General features: G+C 34.7%; 1 protein-coding gene across 3 annotated transcripts in view; it reads right to left on the reverse strand.

The window, feature by feature from the left end:
- PLEKHA5 (pleckstrin homology domain containing A5) overlaps nucleotides 1–25,931 on the reverse strand; it is a 234,539-nt gene that overhangs the window by 22,601 nt on the left and 186,007 nt on the right. For 2 of the 3 annotated variants that reach the window (XM_087442696.1, XM_004435427.3), the window contains 4 exons: nucleotides 14,001–14,063; nucleotides 12,695–12,775; nucleotides 12,412–12,561; nucleotides 2,894–2,995 (listed from right to left, as the gene is read on the reverse strand). In XM_087442696.1, coding sequence (XP_087298822.1) covers nucleotides 2,894–2,995; nucleotides 12,412–12,561; nucleotides 12,695–12,775; nucleotides 14,001–14,063 — 396 coding nt within the window. Of the gene's footprint in view, nucleotides 1–2,893; nucleotides 2,996–12,411; nucleotides 12,562–12,694; nucleotides 12,776–14,000; nucleotides 14,064–14,575; nucleotides 14,612–19,680; nucleotides 19,762–25,931 lie in introns of all 3 variants that reach the window. The other variant, XM_014791352.2, reaches the window with a different exon arrangement.

Raw genomic sequence — 25,931 nt, forward strand, 5'->3', positions numbered from 1 at the left:
AAAAAGAAATGGAAAGTATAGCAGCTTCCTATGGTCTAGAACACAAAGAGACATGACAAAAAAGAAAAAAAAAAAAGGACAATAAACAAAATACATTTAGAGTTAGAGTTAACGAAACGTTATTTGCAGGACAAATTTTCAATTTTGGAATCTAGATTTATCACTGCCATTTTTATTCTATTCTAAATTATATCCACTTTCTTACTTCTAATACCCCATTTCATGCCCTCAGGCTAAATGCTATAACTGAAACCAAAATAAGATCATACTGGTTTTCTGTAAGATTCTAACAGAACTCTATGACATATACTTAGGATTACAATAAATATATTTTTAGGAATATAACTTTATTTAAAAAATAGGCAATAAAGTACAAAAATCGTCACATTGCCTAGAAGATTTTTTTCACTGAATATTAGTTTTCGACAATTGCAGATACTAGAATAAAATCAATAATCAATAAGAAAAAAGTCCTCCAAGGGGTAGAAATATGTTTTCAAAGTCTATAAGCCTAAGGACTATGTCCTAATACTGCCTCAAAAAGGCACCACATAACTTTAGTTATCCAGTTTCCCAAGCCACAGGCTGGAAGCATCCAAGTAAAGGAAATACTCACATGAGACCCAAACCCATGACAGCCCAGAGAGGTGAATACTGACATACTTATGGGGAAGGATTATCAACTATAAAAATCAGACAGCTGCACGTTTTGTATAGAATATGTATTACTTTTGCAATAATTTAAATTTATATACATATTTTTGCTTATCTGAAAGACGTACAATTGAAAATATCATTTTTGTTTTATTTTGCATTTCTCTGGTTACTAGTGACTTAAACCAAACACTTGTTAGCAATCTGAGTTTTACTTTCTATGATTTAAAACTACTTACGTTCTTTGTCTGTTTTTCTAATGTAATCTTTCTCCAAATCAAAAAGAACAAGTTCCTGCAAATCCAGATAGTAACTCCTGTTGAATTTTAGTGGTCAAAGACACTTCTTCCCAGTACATCATCTTTTAAGTTTGTCTAGGTTGCCTTCATTATTTACTTATTTATTTAACAAACACTTATATGTCTTATGTGCCTGGTACTATTTAAAGTGCTTACATTTAACCATTTTAATAACCCCATAGGGGTAAGTATTGTTACTATTTTCATGTTACAGTTGTGGAGACTGAGGGACAGAGCTGTTATGTAACTGGTCTAAGGTCACATATGCAATGTTGTTCTCACAGAGTGTGCCTTCTAGTTTTTTTATTTTTTCAAAAACTGTCTTAACTACTTGTGGTCTTTACTATACCTTAAAAAGACGTTTAGAACCATTTTGTTAATTTTTTTCAGAAAATTCTGCTAGAAATTTGGTTGGAATAGAATTGAGCTTATGGGAAGAACTTTCATCATGATAACGTTAAATTGGGCCATCTGTGAACATGGCTGAACCAGTTACACTTTTCCATTTACTCAAGTCTTCTCTTATGTCCTATAATATAGTAAATTAATCTTTCATGGTGAACATTTTTTTGTTAGGCTAAATCAAGGTTGGCAAAATGCTCTGGTCTGTAGTCTCTTTGTATGGCCTGTGAGCTAAGAACAAATTTTTACATTTTTTTATGTGTGTGCGAGGAAGACTGGCCCTGAGCTAACATCGGTTGCCAATCCTCCTCTTTTTGCTGAGGAAGATTGGCCCTGAGCTAACATCTGTACCCATCTTCCTCCATTTTGTTTGTGGGATGCTGTCACAGCACGGCTTGATGAGTGGTGCATAGGTCCACGCTCAGGAACTGAACCTGCGAACCCCGGGCCACCTAAGAGGAGCGTGCGAACTTAACCACTATGCCACTGGGCCAGCCCCTAAATTTTTACATTTTTAGGTGGTGATAAAAAAATACAAAACCATCAAAGATTATGTGACAGAGTGTATATATTTGATATCCAGCCTTTTACAGAAAAAGTTTCCTGAACCTTGGGTTATATCTTAGATATTTATAGTTATTTTTCTCTAGTATTTAGTATCTTATTAGTGTAACTTCAGTGTTCAATACAGAAGTCACAACCACATGTGGTTAACTAAATTTAGATAATTAAAATGAGAAACAATTAGAACTTCAGTTCCTTGGTCATACTAGCAACACTTCAAGTGCCCAACAACTACATGTGGCTACTGGCTACTACACTGGACAGCATAGACAGAGGACAGTTGATTTTCTATGAGTCATCCTTACTAACCTTTTAGTTCTTGTATTGATTTGTCTGTTGAGTCCAGTGGGTTTCCAATGTAGATGGCCAAATTTATATAGGGCCACAAGCATGAAGCGACATTTATTATTTTCTTAAACGTATATTATCTCCATTTCTCAGAGCAACACTTTAAGACAGGTATTATTATTTCCGTATTACAGATAACAAAACTAACACTTGGAACCAGATCCCAGATCTGCCAGTTTACAAATCTGGACTCTTTATGCCAAATGGTACTGCATCTTCCCCTATTCTAATAATATATCAGTCAAGACCATAGGCTAAATATAGTTTGATAAAAAAGAGGCATTTAATATAGAACGGATTAGAATAAATTTTATAAAAAAATAACATATCAGTTATTTGATAAATCTATATAATTCAACACCTCAATGACAAGTGACATAATTAGCTAGGAGCACAGAGCACTCCAGGGCTCACAACGTACCCAATAAAATAAAGAACTTTTAAACAATGAAGGATGGGCTACTTTGCGAGAGAGCAAGATTCCCATCATTGAAAGTATTCCAACCCAGGCCTTAGGTAGCCAATGATGTAACAACTCTTAAGGGCATGCATAAATCTAACAAGGTGGGTTGTACGGTACCACTCAAAATCAGTTAAAACAATGTAAAAAAATTACACTTTTGTACCTGAACTTCACCAAGGCGATCTAGCTGCTCCTGCATCTGGTTTCTGGTAACAGTTACATCGTATTCTAATCTATCATATTCTCTCCATGCTCGTTCCAGTTCCTAAAATCAAAGAGCTTTAATTACTTTAATGGGGAAAATGTGCTTCTGTGTTGTTATCAACGTGTAGTTTATATTGAACAAAACAAAAATTTTTATAACTCATTTTCCTTTATTTTTTTTCCTCCCTTTTTTGCTTAATTCAACAAGAATTTACTGAGCAACTGAAGTATTTATTATTGTGCTGCTGTATTCAGATTTATTAAAAAACAAAACAAACCCAAACAAACCCCCCATAATTATTATTTATTCATTCTTGACATCAAGATATTCAAATTCATTCTGTCTAAAGAGTTTTATTTTGAGGAAATACATTGTTTTATTCATGGCAATACAGCAAATTTTTCTTGAAGATAATTTCTTAAAATGGAGTAAAGGCATAAAATAAAGCATTTTCTTATCTGTCCTGATTAAAATTTCTCCACGAATACAAATAATAAATAGGTTGTATTTTAGCATGTTGGATTTTCAATAACACTTCAAGGCTGATATGATTTTACTTAGAATAAATTTACAGTAATGTAATAACCTAATTTAGCTAACTAAACAAGTCAGTGAATCCTGCTCAAAGACTAGTATAGATAGCATCCACCTATACTTTTCTCCTTTGGAAAAAAAAATACCCAAAACTCGCAAATCACAGAGAAGTTTTTCATACTTGGTCTCCCTCTACCTGTGTCATCTATTTTTTTTTTTTTTTTTTTTGGTGAGGAAAATTAGCCCTGAGCTAACTAACATTTGCCACCAGTCCTCTTTTTGCTGAGGAAGACTGGCCCTGGGCTAACATCCGTGCTCATCTTCCTCTACTTTATACGGGACGCCGCCACAGCATGGCTTGATAAGCGGTGTGTGGGTCTGCACTGGGGATCCGAACCTGCGAACCCTGGGCCACTGGAGCGGAGCGTGCAAACTTAACCGCTATGCCACCGGACTGGCCTCTACCTGTCATTTATTGAATACAGAATGATTCTGCAAGTGCTCCAAATATGTCACATCATTCTGTTTCAGGGATGCTGTTCTACAGGAGTGTAGGCACTCTTCTTTGGGCAACAGTTACATCTCACAGAGCGGTATGAAGTCAACAAACTGATAACTAAGGAGAGGGACTGTATTTGATCACTATTTTTTTTAAAGATTTTATTTATTTATTTATTTCCCCCCCAAAGCCCCAGTAGATTGTTGTATGTCATAGCTGCACATCCTTCTAGTTGCTGTATGTGGGATGCGGCCTCAGCATGGCCGGAGAAGGGGTGCGTCGGTGCGCGCCTGGGATCCGAACCCGGGCCGCCAGCAGCGGAGCGCACGCACTTAACCACTAAGCCACGGAGCCAGCCCGATCACTATTTTATCATCAGTATCTAGTGTGCTGTTGGCATGTGTAACACAACCAACAAACATTTTCTGAACGCTGTTGTAAAATGAATTAGTAACTCTTGTGTGAGAACCTCCCATGACCAGGGATTTCTTGCCTTGACCTGCTCCGAATGAAGCTCCCCTGGGAAATGTCAGTTTAATAGCAGCAATACTCTCGGGATAAGGAAAGAGGGTACCGAGTGCGGAAAAAAGGTTACTTAAAATAATCTTAACAGTTTAAAAAAAAAAGCAGCAATACCTCAAGTTCCTAGAGGTTCTCTTTTAAAGAGTTATTTTATTTTGTATATTCTGCAACTAGCTTAAAATTACTTTTAAAAACTTAGGCAGTGAAAAATTACTCAAGGTGCGTACCTTTAAAAATTAAAATAAGTGTTAAAATTTGGCCATTTGGAATAATTGCTTTTTGAATGTAAGATATCTCCTTAGCTGGTTTTACAACGAATTATATTTTTAAAAAAGCAGAGATAAACCACTGGAGATTTTTTATCATTTCTACATGACATAGATAATTTAGGGGGTCTATTAAGCAGATTTCACAATGAATTAAATTTTAAAAAGGCACAGTGATAAAGGACTAAAGATTTTTATCTCATCTATATTATGAAAATATTAGTCTCCTTACTTGGCTTTAGCAAAGTGTTTTTACCTGAGTAAATAAGGATATTGATCTCCTTTAATAAAAATTGCTTCTAGACATCTTCTAATTTGTCTACATCACAAAAACTGGGAATCTAAATAATGGGCCTTTGAAGGCTTCAGGGAGGGTAAAATGAGGATAACAGACCCCATGGCAGCCTAGAGATAAGTAAGATGGCATTGCTAGGCTAACACCTAACCTCTCTGGTAGAAAAGCCAGAGGTCAGGGTGGGCCCAAAGGTGCCCTAAGAGGCATCTAAATAGATCATTTTAGGATGGTAGCAATCCTTGTCTTTCTTACAGAAACACATAAATAGACATTGAGAGCTAGACAGTACTTCACCAATATTTTAGGGGTGAAGAAACATAGTATACTTTCAATTTCCCTAACCTAGAAAGTCCTCCATTGCACTGTGTCATTTGGCCTGAGGCCCATAAGCCTGCTGGGCCCACCCATTTCTTTACCTCTCACTCCTCAAACATGATTATGGGTGGACAGAACACATGCCAACAGGGGACAACAGGAAGAGGGGTAGTGCTGGCATAACATGAGCTTCCTCCTAGCACCTGGCTGAGTATTTCATTAAAGAATTAAACAGATTACACAAGTACCAACTTAAAATCTTTAAATACAACCTTGCTATTTTTTGTCAAGAAGGTATTATATAGGTACACTAAGGCACTGAAAAGCGTTACAGTTATCTTAAATATACAGGTATCTTAAAATCACAGGCACAAGTCAGGAAACAGTGCTTTCAATAAAAACGTGGAGAGTTTCACGCCACACAGTCAAGAGAATGAATGAACTCCTGCAATCTGCAACCACGTGGATGAACCTCACAATGTTAAAAGAAGCCAAAGAGCATACTCTATATATAGATTACACTTTTATAAAGTTCAAAGGCAAAGCTAATATATAGTTTAAAAGTCAGGTGTTGGTGTTTCTGGGAGAAGGCAGCCACCAGGAGGGGAGCTTCTAGCATGCTAGTAAAATTCAATGTCTTGATATGAATGTTAGCACTCAATATGTGTACTTTTCTGAGAATATGTTATACTCTAACAAAGGTAAAAAAAAATGTGTGTGCATGTATGGGATTGTTATAGGGATGGCAGAAGACTTTTTTTTTTTTTTTGTGAGGAAGATCGGCCCTGAGCTAACATCCATGCTAATCCTCCTCTTTTTGCTGAATAAGACTGGCTCTGAGCTAACATCTATTGCCAATACTCCTCCTTTTTCTCCCCAAAGCCCCAGTAGATAGCTGTATGTCATAGTTTCACATCCTTCTAGTTGCTGTATGTGGGACGTGGCCTCAGCATGGCCGGAGAAGTGGTGCGTCGGTGCGCGCCTGGGATCCGAACCCAGGCCACCAGTAGTGGAGCGCGCGCGCTTAACCGCTAAGCCACAGGGCCAGCCTGGCAGAACACTTTTTAAAAATTTGGCTTAGCCTAAGTTTAGGGCATGGAATAAGTGAATTTTAATAGTATTTACTTCTATATAGTATGTACCGAGACAAGATTTGGCCAGTGTGGTAAAAAGAAAATTTCAAGTAGGTCTGCAACACTCAGATGCAATGAAATCCCAGACTACCAAAAAGATCAATGAGCTATAGCAGCTATATACTGTGGTCTTTATTAAGAAAAGATTAGGACTGTTGATTCATTTCCAAGTTTTTAATGTAATAAGAACTTTCCTTTTCTTGTCCAGGATCAATAGCAATTTATAACAAAATCTATCTACTCATGGGAATAGTTACACAAAGCGCTACACATAAATGTAAATAATTACCACCATTATTATGCTTAGAGCTAATGGACAGACTGGTTTGCTTCTAGTTTGCCTTTCAATTATTGTTTCCGAGTTTTAATCTAAGAAATGTTAATTTACTATTCTGCTCTTCTATTTAAAAAATGAAGCATAAAGCTTTGGTGAAGAATTGACAGTAGATTTTCAGTTTCAAAATGGAGAGGGGGCAATAATATAGATGAAGTACGATTATTTATTAGCTTCTTAAGTTAAGCTTCAAACAACTCTTTTCAATTTTAAATATTACTGATCAATGTCCACTCCTAAATCTTGGAAAATTAAAGCACTGCAATATTTAAACTTACCGTTATGTTTTGAGTATTAGGCACAAAAATATCTTAATTTTTTGGTCACTACCACCCAACCATGACAATTCTGCCAACTGGGTATTAGAAGCAGTTGATTTTTAAGACCAATCAAAATAAAGTTAATCTGATTTCACTTTTACCTTCAGGATGTAAAGATTACTTGGCACAGATTTTAAGAATGTGCTTAGTTATTTGAATAACTTTTCAAAAAAGAATATTTGTTTTTTTATACTTGCCTTATCATATATCTGCATCTCAAATAAAAATCACTATTTACTAAGCACATGACATACCTTACTATACTATCTAATAGTGACTTTATCAGCTTTTTTTATATTTGGCCAAATTCAAACTGCATAAAGTGAGGATCCACTAAATCAGTCACAATAACAGAGCAACCTGCATTTCAAATTTCTAGTTTATGATAATTATAGTCATTCCACTTTTTGGCTATTTATAATCTTTAACTCATATCTTTAGTTTCTCCTCTAATCTTCTTTTTGAAACAAAATTATATTCTATCTCCAAGAAAGTGGTAACTCTTTACTGTACAAATTCCAGATATAATAAATTTTTATAATTATAAAAGTCAAAAAGCTAGAACACAGGGAAAGATAAAGAAAAAAGACCTATTATTGTGCTTCGCCCCTATTAGATTTTCGTGGATTTTCTTTTAATCTTTCTCAGACATACACAAGGAGAATCTTGAAATATACACAAAAGTAGTGCCCACTAGCAGCTGAATTCAACAGTTACCCAAACATGGCCAATCTGGTTTCATCTACCGCACCCATATTCAATCCCTGAGGGATTATTTTAAAGCAAACACCAAACATCATATCATTTCATCTATAAATACTTCAGTATGTATTTCTAATGAAAAGAAACCAAAATGAAAAAAATAATAGGGAAACTCATTTTTTAAATCATCAATATGTATTCTTTAAAAAATTTTTTTAATTATAAAAATTAATTTTTAATTATAACCATCCCTTGCTACTTATTTGTTGAAGAGAATGGGTTATTTGTTCTATAGAATTTCTCCTATTCTAAATTTTGCTTATTGAATTCCTGTAGTATTGCTTAGAAAGCTCTTCTGTTTCCTGTATCTATTTCCTATAAACTTGTAGCTAGATACTGAGACTTGTTGAGATTCAGATTTAATCTTTCGGTAAAAATACCCTGTAAGCGTTGCTGAGTACTTTCTACCGCAGCACATCAGGAGGCATATCACATCTGGCTCTCTCTTTTTTGGGGGCTGTTATATTGTAATCATAGAATTACCAGGGTATTTGAAAACAATCTTAACATCTTTCAAAGTGTATTCCATGACAATTCATGGATGTTGACAGATCTACTGTAAAAATTAGTTTGCTATAACCATGATTCTCAGTAGCTCTTCTATTGAGAATGAGTACATGAAGACATTGAATGTGCGAGCTTCTCCCCAAGGGAGGTCATTAGTCCTGCTTCCTGCCTCTTTAAGTTCACAATACTAAACCCTAGTATACCCACTGTAGTCTAAAATCTCTGTTTAACTCATGGCCCTCCTATCTAGAATCCGGTTTGGTTAGTACATCAGTTAGTATGTCAAAAACATAGGAAAACAAATATATTTTGCTGCTATTATTGGATGAGTCACAAATTCTCATCTATTATGATAAGTGAACGATATCTGCTTTATCTGGCTCCTTGAACTGCTGGGAAGAATAAAAGAAGCACCTGTTAAGCTGATACAGCATAAGAATATTTCTCCTACATTTAGAGATAAGGCCTAATGTAAACTCCCCAAGAGAGGTGACTGAAGCAGATGTTTATGGAGCTCCACACCACATCCCCTTTGCCCAGCCGATTTCAAGGAACTGTGGTACCGTCCATGCATGCTGGTGTCTCATGGCAAGCTGGCTAAGGCAGTTTGGAAGTGTGGATGAATTAAGGACTCTGGGGCAACTTCGAGCAATGAGTGATAGATACCCCAGCCTCCCAGATTTTCAGTGGGATATTCTGAAGCATTCTGCTTATTTCCTCAGAAAGTCCCCAGTGGGGTCAAACCCATCGCCCACAGCGGTAACCAACACAGTAGTGAAACCTTTATTGGCTCTTCTCCCTCGCTGTCTCATTCTCCATACCCTCACTTCTGCTTCTACTTCCTTGGAATCATCTGCCAAATAAACTTTCTCAACCTAGTTCCTCTTCTCAGGCTCTGCTTTCAGGAGAGAACCCGAACTAAGACGGTGACACACTGAAAAATTTCAAGGCACAACTGACTGTTATAACAATCTTTCTCACTAATCAGGCCTAGATAAAAAGTAGAAGCAAGGAGAGAACACAAAGGCACTATGTGCTTAGAGTGTGTGTGTGTTGATGGGGCTTATGGAGAGGAGATGTAGTAACAAGAATTAAATAAAACATAAAGGGAACACTGCTGTACATGTTCACCTTGTGTTAATCTTAGTTTTATGTACTTTAGTGGCCAACCAGGTAAGAAAAGGATGTTCTCAGAATCAAAGATTTGATCCATGGAGGGCTTAATGTCACACCTCTTATTTTCTATCTTTTATACCTCAGGACTTGGATTTGAACCAATGCCCCGAATCAACTGTGAAAGAATCAGAGGAATCCTTTGGGATTCTGCTGGCATAAATGTAATTCAAATTTAAATCTAATCAACATCCATTGAGTGCCAACCATATGCCCAGTATGAAGTTATGCATCATTTGTAGCCTTCAGCTACAATTTGAATAAGTTTACATAAAGACACAAATAACACAGTTTGTATTCTATGCAGCAAAATATGTCTTAGAAGAACATATTGAGGTTTGTAATGCTAAGGCAAGGGGAAAAAAACCCAGGAAAGTGATTATATAGGATAACAACCAAAAAACGGGATACTCAAACATGACTAATTTCCACTGAAACATTTTGAATAAACTTCCATCAGGGCTGGAGTTAACATTGGGATGAAGCAAATTCTAAGACTACTGATGAAATTTAAGTTACTAAACCCATTTGGTAAGGGAGAAGTAACAGTTCAATTGAATACTGCATATTCCTAGAATTTTCTAAAACAGACACCAAATCATAAAATAGTTTCTAACTAAATTTTAACTTGACTCAGGTTGTCATAGGCATACTGAGCTTTTCATTAGCTTGACACTGACAGCTTAACCCCATATTCTCTTCCTAATCTCATAGTCCTGATCCTCTATTCCAGTCAGTCAGTTAGTTCTATTTCTTGCTTCTCCAAACACGTCTCTCACATTCTTATCTCTGTGCTGTGGTTCAAGGTGTTGTCCCTCATGGACCGCCCCCGCCCTTCACCTCCTCTTTCTTTCTATCTAAATCCTATCCATCATTGATTAACTAGCTGACTACTTCATTGTATTTGTTTTATTGTTTATTTTTTGTGAGGAAGATCAGCACTGAGCTAACATCCGATGCCAATCCTGCTCTTTTTTTTTTTGCTGAGGAAGGTTGGCCCTGAGCTAACAACCGTGCCCATCTTCCTCCACATTATATGGGACGCTGCCACAGCATGGCTTTGACAAGCAGTGCGTCGGTGCACGCCCGGGATCCGAACCTGTGACCCTCGGGCCGCCAAAGAGGAGCGAGTGCACTTAACCGCTTGGACCACCGGGCCGGCCCCTGACTACTTCACTGTAGACAAAATTTCAGGTGCATATATTTTCTTTATGACTACATTATAAGAATCCACGTAGATCCAAGTCTCAGGACTATCTGAGAAGACCTGGATTTGAGTTCTAGGCATAGCATTTTTTAGCTTCGTACGCTGTGTAACTCATTCAGTTCAATCATTCATCAAATATTTTTTTTCTCCTTAAAGCCCCAGTACATAGTTGTATATCTTAGTTGTAGGTCCTCCTAGTTCTTCCATGTGGAATGCCACCTCAGCATGGCTTGATGAGTAGGTCCGTGCCCTGGATCCGAACCGGTGAACACTGGGCTGCCAAAGTGGAATGCATGAACTTAACCGCTACGCCACCGGGCCGGCCCCTCATTCATCAAATTTTTAATGCATATCCTATAGTGCTAAATGCTAAAGCTACAAAGATGAACGAGACACAGTTCTGATTTCAAGGAGATCACAATTGAAAGGATATTAGATTCTTAAAAAATCTGTAAACATCACAGTATAATTAAGAGATGAAGTGAGATAATGGAAATAATATTTTAAAAATAGAAATAGATATATTACATATAAGGTATTTAAGAAGCACAAAAACTAAGTTTTGATTTATTTAAAATCATGGTATATTTCTTTAAAAATAGCTCATGTTTGCAATGTTAACTTAGTGTTTAGAATTGAAGCTATGTTGAGATGCTGGTACCTTGCCAGCTTGGAAAGACCTCTCTTAGTTAAGCCATACTGTCTGTGAATCTTCTTAAAAGGTAGCTGCTCCCTAAACAGCCCACTGAAGGTACACACAAGGGCGTGTTGGCAGTTTTCTATAACAGGTGGCTTTTGCTAGGATTTCTCTTTCAAAAGACTGCTTAGGCAGGTGCTCTTACTATGTTTACAGATGACTGCATCATAGGATCTAAGGCAGACTGTTTAAACTCTTAAAACACTCAATTTATAAACTCTAAGACTTTTAGATTTGGTAATCCCAAGGGACTCTTTATAAAATGACATGACTATGGGTTAAAAGGTTTTGCTAATTATATTTCGTACTCACGCCTACCATCTACACTGAGATCACACCGTGGCTATGACGTGGTAATGCTGACGGCTTCTTAAAAGCATTTCACAGGTGCCTTTTACTGAAATGGTTGGTTAAATAAATCTAATTACCACCTTCCCAAAATTATTCTAACTTCCCTAAAATCCACAAAATATTTATTTTATACACAGAAATATTTATTTTAAATATATAAATATATTTTTATATAAACAAAATATATGTTAATATTTATTGCATTTTTTCAATGCAATATTATGCCAATTTTTCATTTGTATAATACATAAACAGGAGTATTTATCTCTCCTATAAAACAACTGTCCTTTACAAAGAACAAAATGCCTACTAAACAGAGAAGTAAAGATCACCCCTTATTTTTGTTATTATTAATTAATGATAAATTAATTTCTTGTTATAATGAAGAATAATCCTAAGGACAGTCCAATTAAACAAAAATATAAAGTAAAAGGAAAAAAAGAACTGCATACTATTTCAGTCACTCTTACTAGGGAAAAAACACTGGGGCTTTGGGGGGAAAAATAAAATAAATAAAATCTTAAAAAAAAAAAAAAAAAAGAAAAAACATCTGCTACTTACGGCAGTGGCTCGAGAGAGTTCTCGACAAGTACTGAGCAGTCCATTTTGTAAATCGTCCCTCTGTAACACCACGGTCTGAATGGCTGCTGCATTATCTGCATTCATTTCTATCTCTTGGCTGGCTGATAGCAAAGCTTGCTCAAGCGTGTACTATTATAATAAAAATAATTATACTTAATGTTCTGCATCATTGAATTAATTCTTTTTTACTTTAGCTATCAGTGTCCTGATAATAATCATATAAAGTAACATCAATTGTAGATAATAAACATAATTGTCCTACTTTCTCCTTGTGGAGTTGCTGAAGTTTCTCTTCCAGAGCATGTACCACTTTATCTTGTTCACATAATCGGCTTAACTTGGCCTAGGTTATAAGAGAAGATGTCTTTTGTTAGCAATTTTTTATTTTTCCTGTAACTGGAGGTAGGTGTAATAAGAAAACACATTTAAAATAGCCATGGAATACCTAATTACATCAATCTTTATTTCAATCAGTAAAATAAAAATTAAAATATAGCTTATAAAGATAGAATGCTTAAAAAACATGCATCTAAAGTGAAAAAGCATTTCAACCATACTATTTAACCTATAAAATTCAAAATATTCTTAGTCATCAAACAGTCTAATATGATTTTAACAAATCATTTCAATGTGGTTAAGGTTTTTTCTCTACAAATTGCTGGATAGGTTAAGTGATATATGCAGTCCTTATTTAAAACACCAGCTGGATTCTGTTTTTATATTTTTCATTATGCTCTTACATTCTTAGAAAAGAATATAAACAGATTGCTTCTAATTGCAGCAATACAAATAAAAATATTGCTAACGGAGAAAAATCACTTTCAACAGTTTTAATGTTTTAAATTCTTGGTACTACTCCAATTTTTATGAAAATATGAGAAGGTACTCTAATAAAATTTCAATACTACAATAAACCAGTCTTCTACATGTCTGAAAATAAAAACCCTGGACAAACTGTAAATATGTCCCAAACCTAACTGCATAATGGCAAGTAGGCAAGAAATCTGAGATTTCACTCTCTGCCCTTTATCTATTAATGTAACCACCTTATCTTTGTTAGACAATAAAACTCAAGGTACACCAAATGGAATATATTGAAATAAGGAGATACAACTCAATAGAGTAAAACCAGGGGAAATGAGGGAAGAATGAGATCTCAATAAGAAAGAATGCATGTCAAGTCAGTGATCTAAAATATAACTAAAAAAAAAAAAGATTACATTTAATTGAAAAAGGAAGCAGTGATAGAACAGTGATAGAAGACATAGACAACTTTATCTTGTCTCCAGTTGTCCATGATTTTTCTTTATCAGAAATAGTCTTTTACTTTCATTTAAGTGATTCTTAATATGTTTAACTGATAACTATGGGGGAGGGGGTGGGCAGAGAATAGATGGGGAACGAGGATTTAATTGAATCCAAGTACAAAAGAAGAAGAACATACTAATTCATTTGATGTCATTTTGGAAAGCAGGGGAGGAAGAGGAAGTTTTTTGTCATGCTTATTTCGAATGTTTTGGCAGAGAATATGACAGAGCACTGACAGCATGTAGCATACTAATACTTACATCAATATCGACTTCTTCGGGTCTGTATTTGTATAACGTGCCTCTACATTCATCTTGCGACAGCTATAAGGAAAAATGTCATATAGCAACTTTAAAAATAATATTAAAAAAAATATTTAGCCTATAGTTAATATTTTAGATTTATATAACAATCACAGAAATGGGATTTTAATGGTTCTTATACTTTTAGAAGTTTAATTCAAACACAGATCATTACAAAAGTAGAAAAATATTTAACAGTGATACAATATGCAAGATACATAAGAATGATATTAACTTAAACTTGTCAAACAAAATAATAAGCTGGTCAAACAAAATTATACAGCACCTTACATTTTCCATTTGAAAGACACACATTATTTAATGAAAAATTGACAAATACAATCATAGCAACTGTATTGAATCGAATAGTCAAATCAGGCATATTTCAACAGTCAAAGCCATCCTTCACGGTATACACGTAACCACACAGCTGTGTATGTGTACACGCAGATGCCAACACATCTTAGTATAAATTTTATTAACAAAATCTCTCACATATGGTATACATATACATAATATATAAACACACATACACAATATAGACTTATCTTGTTCTTCTGTCTTAAGAACTAAAAGATAATGGAGGAAAAGGACGGGTTTAATTGAAAAGAGGAAAATCATTCAAAACCTCATAAAACTGAAAGCCTATGTTACAAACTACGGGTAGTCAAATTTCATAAAAAGTTTATATGTGCTTGTTGACACCATTGGTTTTATTATATTGTAAAGAATTATTGTTCAGTGTATCTAAACATCCTTTCTTCAGCTTCTTTCAACTAGCTTTTGGTCAAACGAAGCCTCATTTCTGACTGTGCTTACCAAGATTTCAATAGCCATCCCAGTCAGTTATACCATAGATCACATCATAGCCCCTGCAGGCAATATGTCCCTCTCTCTCGTCTTTTGACTTTAGATTGACTGCCAGACAGTAACAAAAACATATTAGGAAAAATTTAATTGGGGCTCACTGTAAGTTTACTAAATGGTACACTTCTTCTCAAAGTGGGGATGGGAGTAATGTATCTCAACACTGGAAAAGTAAATTTCATACATACATACACAAATGAACGTGACTGTACGCGACTATATAAGTTACAACTATATATGCCCTCTCTGTAAAAAACCGCTGCACAGTTACATCTTTAGAAGGAGGCATACTTCAAACAAACACATAGGGACCGAGATTGGATTGGTGGTTACCAGAGGGGAAGGGGGAGGGAGGAGGGTCAAAGGCATAATTCGGTACATGTGTGTGGTGATGGGTTGTAATTAGTATTTTGGTGGTGAACATGATGTAATCTATGCAGAAATAGAAGTACAATGATGTACACCTGAAATTTTTACAATGTTATAAACCAATGTTACTGCAATAAACAAAAAATTAAAAAAAAAAAAAAAAAGAAGGAGGCATACTTTAGATAAAACAGATAACTTTGAATAGATCTAGAAATGTGGGAATCAGGAGGTTAAAAATGTAAGCATTCCAAACATACAATAATAAATCCTAGATTTACGTGTTTCAAGACATTACTTTCACGTACCTCATGCAAATGAATCTGTGACTATTTAAGGGTATGCACAGTGATTAATAAACCACAAAACTTTCAAAGAAATGAGTATCACATGAAAAATGAATTTAATGGCAAAGGTCAGAATACTTGTGCACTATTTTAAAACAAGGATCACTGAATACGTCCTGAGACGTGTCAGTTGTTATTCTAAATTAAAGCACCTCGATCCAAGAAAAGAATTTGTACTCCTATCTGAAAAAAAGTAATATAAAATAAGTTTTAAAACGCTTAGATCCATGATAAAAAATGTAAGAAAATGCCAAAATTAATTTTTCTCATTTCTAAGAAATTAAAGATATAAAGTCTTTAGCTACTAAATGTCCAAATATACTTTGCTTATTTAATATTTAAAGTTAAATGCAAAACAGCTTTACTAAACCATGGAATATATAATTTGAACGTAACTAGTGGATAGTGCTACATTGAGATTAAAATATGAATTATATTCTATATCCCAGGGTCAATAGAAAAAAGACTAGTATTTTAAAAAGGGAACTTAGTAATCTGTAATAAATATTTAGGATATTGGAATGCTATTTTTATTTAGGAATCTTACTGCATATTCATTTTCATATCAGTTAGTACATTATAAAAAAGAAAAATGTGTACTGTGTAGTTATAATTTTAGAGTGATATACCCTTATAGCCATATAAATATATTACACACATAAATTAGATTTATTTTTGTTGTGACTATATTTTTAGTACCACCAAAAAATTTATTTAAACCTTTTATCAAGTTATTCAATAAAGATATTCATTATTAGATACCAACTAACAAAAATCCTAAAATAATTAACCTTCCACTATACATTGCTTTTACCTGTCAGAAGTATAAAAATACAAGGTTATTTAAGCATGTCCTATTTTCCATTACTGATAATAATTACTGAGGGTTTTTTAAGAAAAGATGGATATAATTTATTAAAAAAACAATTTCCATCTAGAATTGAAGAAGTTTGCTGTTTAGTCCTGAATATGAAAATCCTACTAATAAAAAAAATGTAATTTCATCAATATTCTGATTAGCTCAAGTTCTGCATAAAATCATGTTTCATGGCAATACTTTTTATCATTTTTCAATTTCATCTTTAGCAAAAAAAAAAAAAGTTCTGGGTTTGAATGCCTGCATTTGAAGTACCTCAGCAACATTAGAAAAGCAAATGAAAATGGGCTATGTAGTTATATAAGCTTGAGCAATGCTCAAGCCACAACTTGCAAAGCGTATTATACAGACTTACTGACTACATAATACGTGCTGGATTTTATTTAGAAAGTAAGAGCTTTTTCATAATAAAATACCTAGTAATCTTTTTAAAAACTGGCATTAAGTTAAAACAAAATTACTTTCGTTAATTAAAATTCAACTTTCCACAGTATCCCTTTTAAGTATGTGAACTATTTATATATTTTAAAGTATATGAATATATATACAAACCCCAAAAAGGATTTTGGGGGAAATAGTTGATAAAATTAGACATTATCTCCTATGAGGACTCAAAAATGCTCACAGGGCTGTAGGTATTTGCTAATATTAGTCTGTATCTTTTAAAACAATTATTGGGGCCGGCCCCGAGGCGTAGCAGTTAAGTGTGCGTGCTCCGCTGCTGGCGGCCCGGGTTCGGATCCTGGGCGCGCACCAACACACCACTTGTCAGGCCATGCTGTGGCAGCGTCCCATATAAAGTGGAGGAAGATGGGCACAGGTGTTAGCCCAGGGCCAGTCTTCCTCAGCAAAAAGAGGAGGACTGGCATGGATGTTAGCTCAGGGCTGATTTTCCTCACATACGGAAAAAAAAAATTATTTATCAGGTGATTAATTTCACTGAGAGTAATTATGTTATAAAAACTCTGGTACAAAATGTAATTGTGAAAGGTGGTAGAATGAGTAATAAAAGCAGAGGAATTTTTCGACCTGCTCACTTTAGCATTTGTTTTGATTCAGTTTTAGGTCCTTTTTATTTGACTAATTTTAAGAAAATTACTGTCTAGGTAATTTCCCAGGTGTCCTCTTTCTTCTAAGAAAAGGCAAACATAAAGGTCTTCCTGAGAGATAACCTGAATGGCCATGATTCAGAATAACAGTCATAAAACATTATATTGCCACCATATTTTCAGCTAAATTTCAGGAACCTATTAACACAGCATTGTAATGTGATGTTAGAAAAGCAAACCATGACAGTGTACGATATAAACTTTCATAAAGATTTTCTTTGGATAATAACATAATAAGGGAAATCTGGAGAAAAAATATCTAATTTCAATTTACATAAATTTATAAACAGAGTTTAAGAAACGTGTCTGACTGTCACTTTTATTCATCAAAAATGCCCTGCAATAATTAAGTACTTTACTAGCAGCTGATTAAAAAAAGGATTGCCTGAAGACTCCCTAGACTTGACAGCACTGAGCGCCAACATTGATTACCTGGCAATTGGTTGCCCATCTCATGCCTAGGCATGGTACTGACATTAGACAGTCAGACCTTCCTGCGCTGTATAATTTTAGTTTTTTTCTTTCAAGTATTAATATGAGAAAATATATAAATCGACTGCTCTTTCAGTATTCAAGGCCAGTGATGCTATGTAAGACCACTCTCAGATATTCCTACGCTTTCGAAAAACTCCAATTAGAACTTTTGGTGCAACTGAGTAATTTCAATAGCCATGACTTCTGCATCATCAACCCTGATTACTGATCAATATGAAAAAGAAAAACCAAACCAAACCAAACCAAACCAAAAACCCAGGCTATCACTCTTATTCAAACTATGCAAAATGTGAAAAATGAAAACATAACCTATTACAACAAAAGGTCTTTGATCTCAAACACTGAAAAAGGTGTCCATTCTAGGAAAAGTGCTCAAGTTCTTAGTGTGGCATTTTGGAATGGAGTGGCAAGGTTCTATAATCTGGTGACCTTAAGAATGGAAAAATTCCATTTTCTTGTGGAAAGTAAAGCTGTTTAACTTTAAATATTTAATACTTTGTTTATGTCTTTATTGCAAATTAAAAACTATGCTCAATCATATAACATACCTTATCTGTTTGGAAAACTGTGTTCAGGAATAAGAGTCACCCTCCCACCAACTGTCTCAATCTCCCAGTGATGAGGCCCATGATGCAGACCTCCAGGCAACCAAAGCAAACCAGAAGCCTTTAAAGCCACCGTGAGCTCAGGGTTTCTTTTCACCAGGTGCTTTTAGATATTTTCACCAAAAAATATATTCATTTTTCATGTTAGTTAACTTTCTTCTTCTGTATGATTTTTTAAGTATTGTAACAGGGCATAGGCCACAGTAATTTGAGGGTGTGGAAGTGGAAGAGGCTGATGTTGCAAAACACACAGCTAAGAACATTTAGACCATGAAATACAAAAAAATTGGATAGGAATGTACAAAATGACTTCTTTTGCAGATCTGCAGATTACCAAGGTCCTAAACTAAAGCCAGCCAACTCCATGGCACATATTTTGAGTTAGGGAAAAGAATGGGATAAGTAAGATACGATTATCTTGATGACTGCATAAGAATGATAAAAATACCGGGAGAAGACACTCCCAGGATATTAAGAAATGCCTACCTTTAAGTTTTACCATACCATAGTACAGAAACTAGAGGTAAATAACTCCCATACAAATATAATGTATTCCTAAAACATTGAGGGAGGGGTTGTGGGGGGCTGCCCCCGAAAGGAAAAAAAAATTTTTTTAAGTTGCCTCTAAAAATCAGTTATAATGCTTTTAGAGTTAATCAAAATTAATGACAATCTAGTAAAAATTTTGCAAATGTACTGCAGACCTCCAAGTACATATCAATCAAATACTCTGCACAAAAACTTTAGGAAAATGGCACACTTAATATTCAACAGCAAAATGTTCAGCGAAGCCATGCCAAGAATTCTGCAGCATCTTGAAAAGCATGGATGAATTGCGTTTTTCCAAATAGACATAAACAAAAAATGGAATAAAAACACTAATGTCATGAGTAACTCTGAGGATAAACCAAAACTGTCACTGAGGGATTTTGCAGATGATAAAGCAGTATCATTCACTGTCCAAGACCTTACTTGCTGGTACAGTTGGGGTCTTAGCGCCGAGTTCTCAATCATTGTGTGAACCATGGTGATAATAGGTTCATTTTCTTTCATCTATTTCAAATCAGGAGGAGCATACAGCAAACATCAGTTTACAGCATAGCTAGATTTGAAAGACGACACTGTGAATATAGCCTCTACTTTAATATCTTCCTAATAGTGCAGTTGTTCACATTTTACCCCAACGTTGTACAGATTTAATTTATATAAACCATTTCAAACAAGTATTAAACGCTGTAAAATACTTCCAAGGTGATAAAAAAGCTTACTAATTGCAATATTGCTGCAACTAGGTTTTACTTTATAATCAATATACTCAATTAATGAATATTTCTACATATACTAGAAGATGATAAAGCATTATGATTCTAACAATAAAGGGTGACAACTTATGAATTTAAAAGGTGAAAAACGATATCGTTTGATTACTTATTCAGTAAAAAGGCTTAAAACGATATTCAGTTCTTTATTAGTTGATCAGAAAAAAATTAGTTCTCTATAAATATTAAAATTTTATAATATAATAATCAATATATCTTGTCACTTAGATAATCACACATTTTATTAAAATTAACCTCAACAGACACTTATATATACTCTATTTTGAATTTTCTCACAGTATAACACCAAATGTAGAATTATTTCAAGGATATGCAAACTAAAATTTATTTAGCAAAGACTCAGTGTATCTTCCCAGCTCCTAAAACGGCTGAAACTATGTTTTACATTTCCAGCTATGTTGTACTTAATTACTGCCTCTAGAAAAATATTTGTTTTAGCAGGCTCTTGACTCAAGAGTCATAGAAAATCATCATGACATATATAGAGCAAAAGGCCAACAAGGTTTGTACCATTTGTAAGTAGACAAGTCTGCTTATAATTGTAATTTGTAACATTTGGTTTACATAATTTTCATCCTCCATATTATAGAAAATAAGCATTTCTATCATGGTTAACAAATGCTACTTTACTGATTTGCTAAATCTACAACAAAAGCTTACTCATCTTAAGATTAATAAACATATAACATAACTAAAAAATAAATCTTGAAAACTGTATGTATATCTAGACAATTTCATTTTTAGCCTAGTTACCAATGTTTCACGTCAATAAAACCTGTTTTGGTTGTCAAATTAGAAACCTCTTGTGACTGGTTTAATCTACTTTTAAAAAGTTCTATTCAAGCTAAATAATTTATTTTTAAATCTACACATCTACATATTAGTTAAACTCAAACTTCTCTCCTCTCAGTGTTATCCCATAAGGGCCCAAGGCATTTATAGTGACATTGCACACAGGAGACAAATGTGTTGATATGCAATACAGGGTAATTTTTTTACAGTGTTGGAAAGTAACTTATAAATAAACAACTAAAGATATAAATTTTTCTTTAGGAGAAAAAACCTTTTATTACAGAAATTTAAGATCTCTTTCTATTTTAAAATAAAGTGCTCTCTATGTTTTAAAGAATGCTCCTTTATCTTAATCAAATGTTGATCTTGGAATAAAGTATAACTGCTTTTTGTTTTGGCTTAATCATTTGACCACCTTGATATACATTTCCTATTATACAAGTAGCTTAAATCTCTATTCATTTTTAGTATTAATTTTAATTTTCAAAGCAATCTCATCTATGCACATTATTTTTCAATAGCACGCCATGGAAATTAGACAGAAGAGTACCTAACTCACAGATTACTGGGGGGTGAGGGGATGTCAGGAGCATGAATGTTTAAAAAATAATGGAGATCAGATAGTATCCAAATGTAAAGGATACTCAAGATCAAACTGAAATCCCCCGTCGAGTCTTGGAAATCTGGCATCACAAACGGGCCTCTGTGTCAAATGGCTAGGTCTGTCAACGTGGCTCATACCGGTACGTGGAGCTTCAGTACGGTACAGATTAATGACTAATGCTCATACTCTAGGCCTAAGGAATGTACTTAAAAATGTATTTTAAAAGGGAGAAGGGACAATATGGTTTCTGCAAAAATGTATTTTAAAAGGGAAAAGGGACAATATGGTTTCTGCAGAAGGGTTAATCAAGCCTGATTTATTTAGTGGAATACTTTGAGAGGGTCAATATGCATGAGTATACAGGGAAGCCATGCTTGTGATTTGAAAATGCCTCTGTTTAATTTACATGTCAAAGATCATTAAACATTAAGTCACTGAGAAAGGATCTCAGCAAGGAGAAACTGACAGAAAAACTAAAAGCAAAAATAATATTTAAAGTATACAAACTGCAGAGTGTCTCAGAGATCGCTTCTGGAATTACTATTTTTCATTATGAGACGTTTCAAACATACCTATCAAATCCTAGAATATTAAAATTTGAAGGCATTTCTGGAAGCTGAGAATTCAATGTAAAACAAAGGAATGAAAAATGTTAGCAGCAATTATTTTGAATTGTGGGACCATGGATTATTTTTTATTCTTTCTCTATACTACCCTACATTTCCCAAATCTTCTCCACTGAGTAGATATTGCTTTTCTAATTAAAAGCAAAAGTTATTAAAGTCAAGGATAAAAATATATAAATATGAAATGAACTAAATTAATAAAACAACTACAGCCTCTGGCAAATACTTGGTGACACAAAGAGGCTAAGAAAAAGTTTTAGCACCACGTGTTCATATCATGTTCAAGGCTGGGAGTTAAGGTAGAAGACACCAGTTGGAGTCCTTCAGTGCAGTGAGGACTAGAGAACTGTTCTCATGACCTTGACTCTGTCTTATGAATCTGTATCCACATCAGCAATTTATTGGAAGGAATGTTAACTAATCAAAAAAAGTAAGCTACCCAATGCATTTGTAAATATATATGACTATCTTGTAATACTATTTTTCTTTTTCTTATTGGCTACTTCAGAAATCAAAGTTCAAGTTTATTTAGATCAATGGTTCTTAACCCACACCAGAATCACTTGAGGAGCTGGAAAAGAATATAGACACTCTGATTCCCAGATAATTCTAATGTGCAACTTGAGAATCTTTGATGTAGATAACATCATTACAACATCATGGTGACAGGCTGATCTAAAGATTCCTTTGGCAGAACTATGATGTTCTCCAGGTGTTAAAGTCAGTCAAATCTAATTCGACAATAGTGAGTGTTCTTCAGTGCATATCCTCCTTGGGATCTCATTTTACTCAAGTCGGAGAAATGGGATAAGACTATATACGGAAAGGCAGAAGCTGCGGGACCATGTCAGAACTCCCTTGGGCATCATACCCACCTAACCAAGGGCCCTGAGGATGACTGGTAGTGGGCTGTAAGAATGATCTGCAGGTGAGTGGTCCTGTACGTGGTGGCTCTCTCCCTGCATGTGGCATGCAACAGCTGAAGCCAACTAAACACAATAGTCAGGAACCATACAATGGGAGTTTGGTCCCTATTAAACAATTTCAATGATCTGATGACACCACCTTCACTCTTTCCAGATTTACTGAATTGGAAATACTAGATCTTATCTCATCTCCAGAGTGATCCTAGAAATAGGCTAGTGGTTCCTTTCACTAAATCATCACTGAAATATTCTCTATTTTAATCCTTAGAAACTGACTTGTTTCTGTAACTTACACCACAACAGCACATTCTATCTGGCCTTTGCTATGTAAATTTCATAATAGCTTTTGAATTACAGCAGTAAAGTATGACCTAAAAAGAAAAAAACACATATAATGCTCTATGAGCATCTTGGAATTCTGTTCTTAAGTTCTTCAAAAGAAGGAATATCCAGCAATTCTTTTCTGGTTTGAATATAAGAACCCTAGACAGCATTATGATAGTGGTGTTAATAGCTGACATATTTTGTTTTAAGGAATTAGAGCAAAAGAAAGACTAATTAGTACGTGGAGGATGTTTAATAACTTACTTGAAAATGAGCTAAATGCTTTGCTTCCTGTTTTAATTCCTTCTTTGAAGTAACAGGTAATGTAGGCTTAGTTTTCAGTTAATTGCTAAATTATAAAGCTATTATAAAAAGCCCATCATTTTATAATAATAAAAATAAGTTATGATTCAGGCATTACATTATTTTCATAATTAACTTCAGCAATAAATAAGAAAATGTAAGTGTTTTTTACTTGAAATTAAGTCCAAAAATACCTAGAAAATCTGACACTTTAGCGTCTTTCTCAGTTTGGAGGTATGTTGGGCTAATATGAATATAGAGCATCCTTTGATGTTTCTGTCAGAAATAGCTTGATTTAAAAACCCATCACCAAAAAACTTATTCAAGACGATTACACCTAACTATGTTATACTTGCTAGGATTTTGAGCAGAACTTCCCACTGACACATGTGGGCTGGGAATGGGTTACAGGTGTGTGGAGATAGAGACCACCTCAGTTCTCAGTGGGCCTAACGTGCTCCTGACAGCACCTCCAGTTATTTTCAAAGTGCTGTATAAATATTGTCACTTTTTATGTGTGTCCTACGTGGAAAAGGTTAGAAAGCACTAAGATAATATTTCTGGTTTCAGAAAAACTAGAATTTTTTCTTTTTTTGGTGTTCCTTGTGATTACTTATCTCAGTAGTTCTTAAACCTGACTGGAAAAAAAAAAAAAGTCTCCTTAGAGACTGGGGACTGGAGGATGGAGGCCCTTAAGTATTGTTTTTGCCTTTCTAAAGACCCACTGGTAGTTCTGACAGGAAATCAGCCTTCAGAACTATGGTCCCATCCTGGCACTAATTCAATCATCACCAACAAGGAATTTTTCAAGGTCTTGATGGGTCAGTACTAAATGTCGGTCAAGGTATCTGTGCAACTATCAAAAGATGAAAAATTTCGAACTAATTATTTAGTCCCAAGTATTGCATCTAGATTAAAATATTCTCTTGTCTTTGCATGAGATACAGCATTAAGAGATTTAACCCCTTTCAAAAAAGCCAACTGACTCTCCTTATTAATAATATGAGTGGACTCAGCAGAACCATGGGGGATCTGGGGTGTCAGTCAGGAATCCAATTTTCAATTTCCAGTTGTTCTATTATTCTAACAACTCCTAAATATTGGTTTCAAAGTCTCTATCTGTATAGAAATTAGACTAGCTATGAACGCAGAAGGAACAGGATATTCTAACTCATGAGATAAAATGCTCCTAAAAAAATTTTTTTTAGGGGGGATGGGCTGGAAGGAGAAAGATAAGCAGTGAACAGAGCCAAGATGGTCATTCATATAATTTGTCCTTGGAAAAGATAAATTCTCCAATCCTCCTTTAAGTATAAGAAGTGGTTAAGTAGCGGCTTAACTGCTCTTTAAAGTTTATATAATAAATCATCTAGAATAGTGTTGTCCAACAGAACTTTCTGTGATGATGGAAATGTTCTACATCAGTGTGGTCCAGTACTGTAGCCATTAGCCACACGTGGCTCTTCAGCCTTGAAATGTGGCTAGTGTGACTGAGGAAATGAATTTTACTTTTAGAAAAAATGTAACTGATTCAAATGTAAATTAAAAACATATGGCTAGTAGCTTTCAAATTAGATAGAAGGTCTAAAAATTCTAAACCAATAAAGTAAGTATAATTTTTCCCTTGATCTGGATCTTATTCCCAGAAGAGGAAAACATTTGCTCAAGCTCTGTCTTGTAACTGAGTTTTCTTGAGTCTGAATTCTGCCCAACAACTTCCTCCTTTTTTTGAGCAGGCAGTCTGGATGATTTCTAGCTGTCCTGTGGAGCTTTTGTCCTCATTGATAACCAATGAGAAGACCCGTTTCTGTGCTGTCATTTTCCATTTAAATGGAAAATGGGCTTTTCCCGAGTTCTTAATGACGTCTTAGGAAAAGAATTTTTAATTTGGGAATCTGTCTTAACAATAGCAAAAAACCTTAATAGCCTAATCACCGAAGAATCCATTTCTCAAGAATGTCCTCCTGTGTCTAGATCAATAAACTCTTAAGACGTGTGGCAAAACTAAAAAGCTAAAGAATTTGACATGCCTAGGGTGAAGCTTTGAGGAATGCAGGGGTCTTTATAAACAGGTCATTTAGATAATGACAATGTAAATGCCTTCCCCTCTCATTCTAGGCACATCTGAAAGTCCAAGAACCTGAGATTGAAGGGTATGACTACCTATTGAAACGACTCATTATTTAACAGGGAGCAGGGAAATTGGAAGTGACTTTTTAAATAGAAGAATGTAAATAAGTCTCTTTATAACTGATGGGGCAAAGTATTGAGGTCTATTACTTGGGAAATTTTGAAGTGATCTGAATAA

This window comes from Ceratotherium simum, chromosome 17 (genome assembly GCF_057802395.1).
Source record: "Ceratotherium simum simum isolate JZ-2026a chromosome 17, ASM5780239v1, whole genome shotgun sequence".
Lineage (NCBI taxonomy): Eukaryota > Metazoa > Chordata > Mammalia > Perissodactyla > Rhinocerotidae > Ceratotherium > Ceratotherium simum.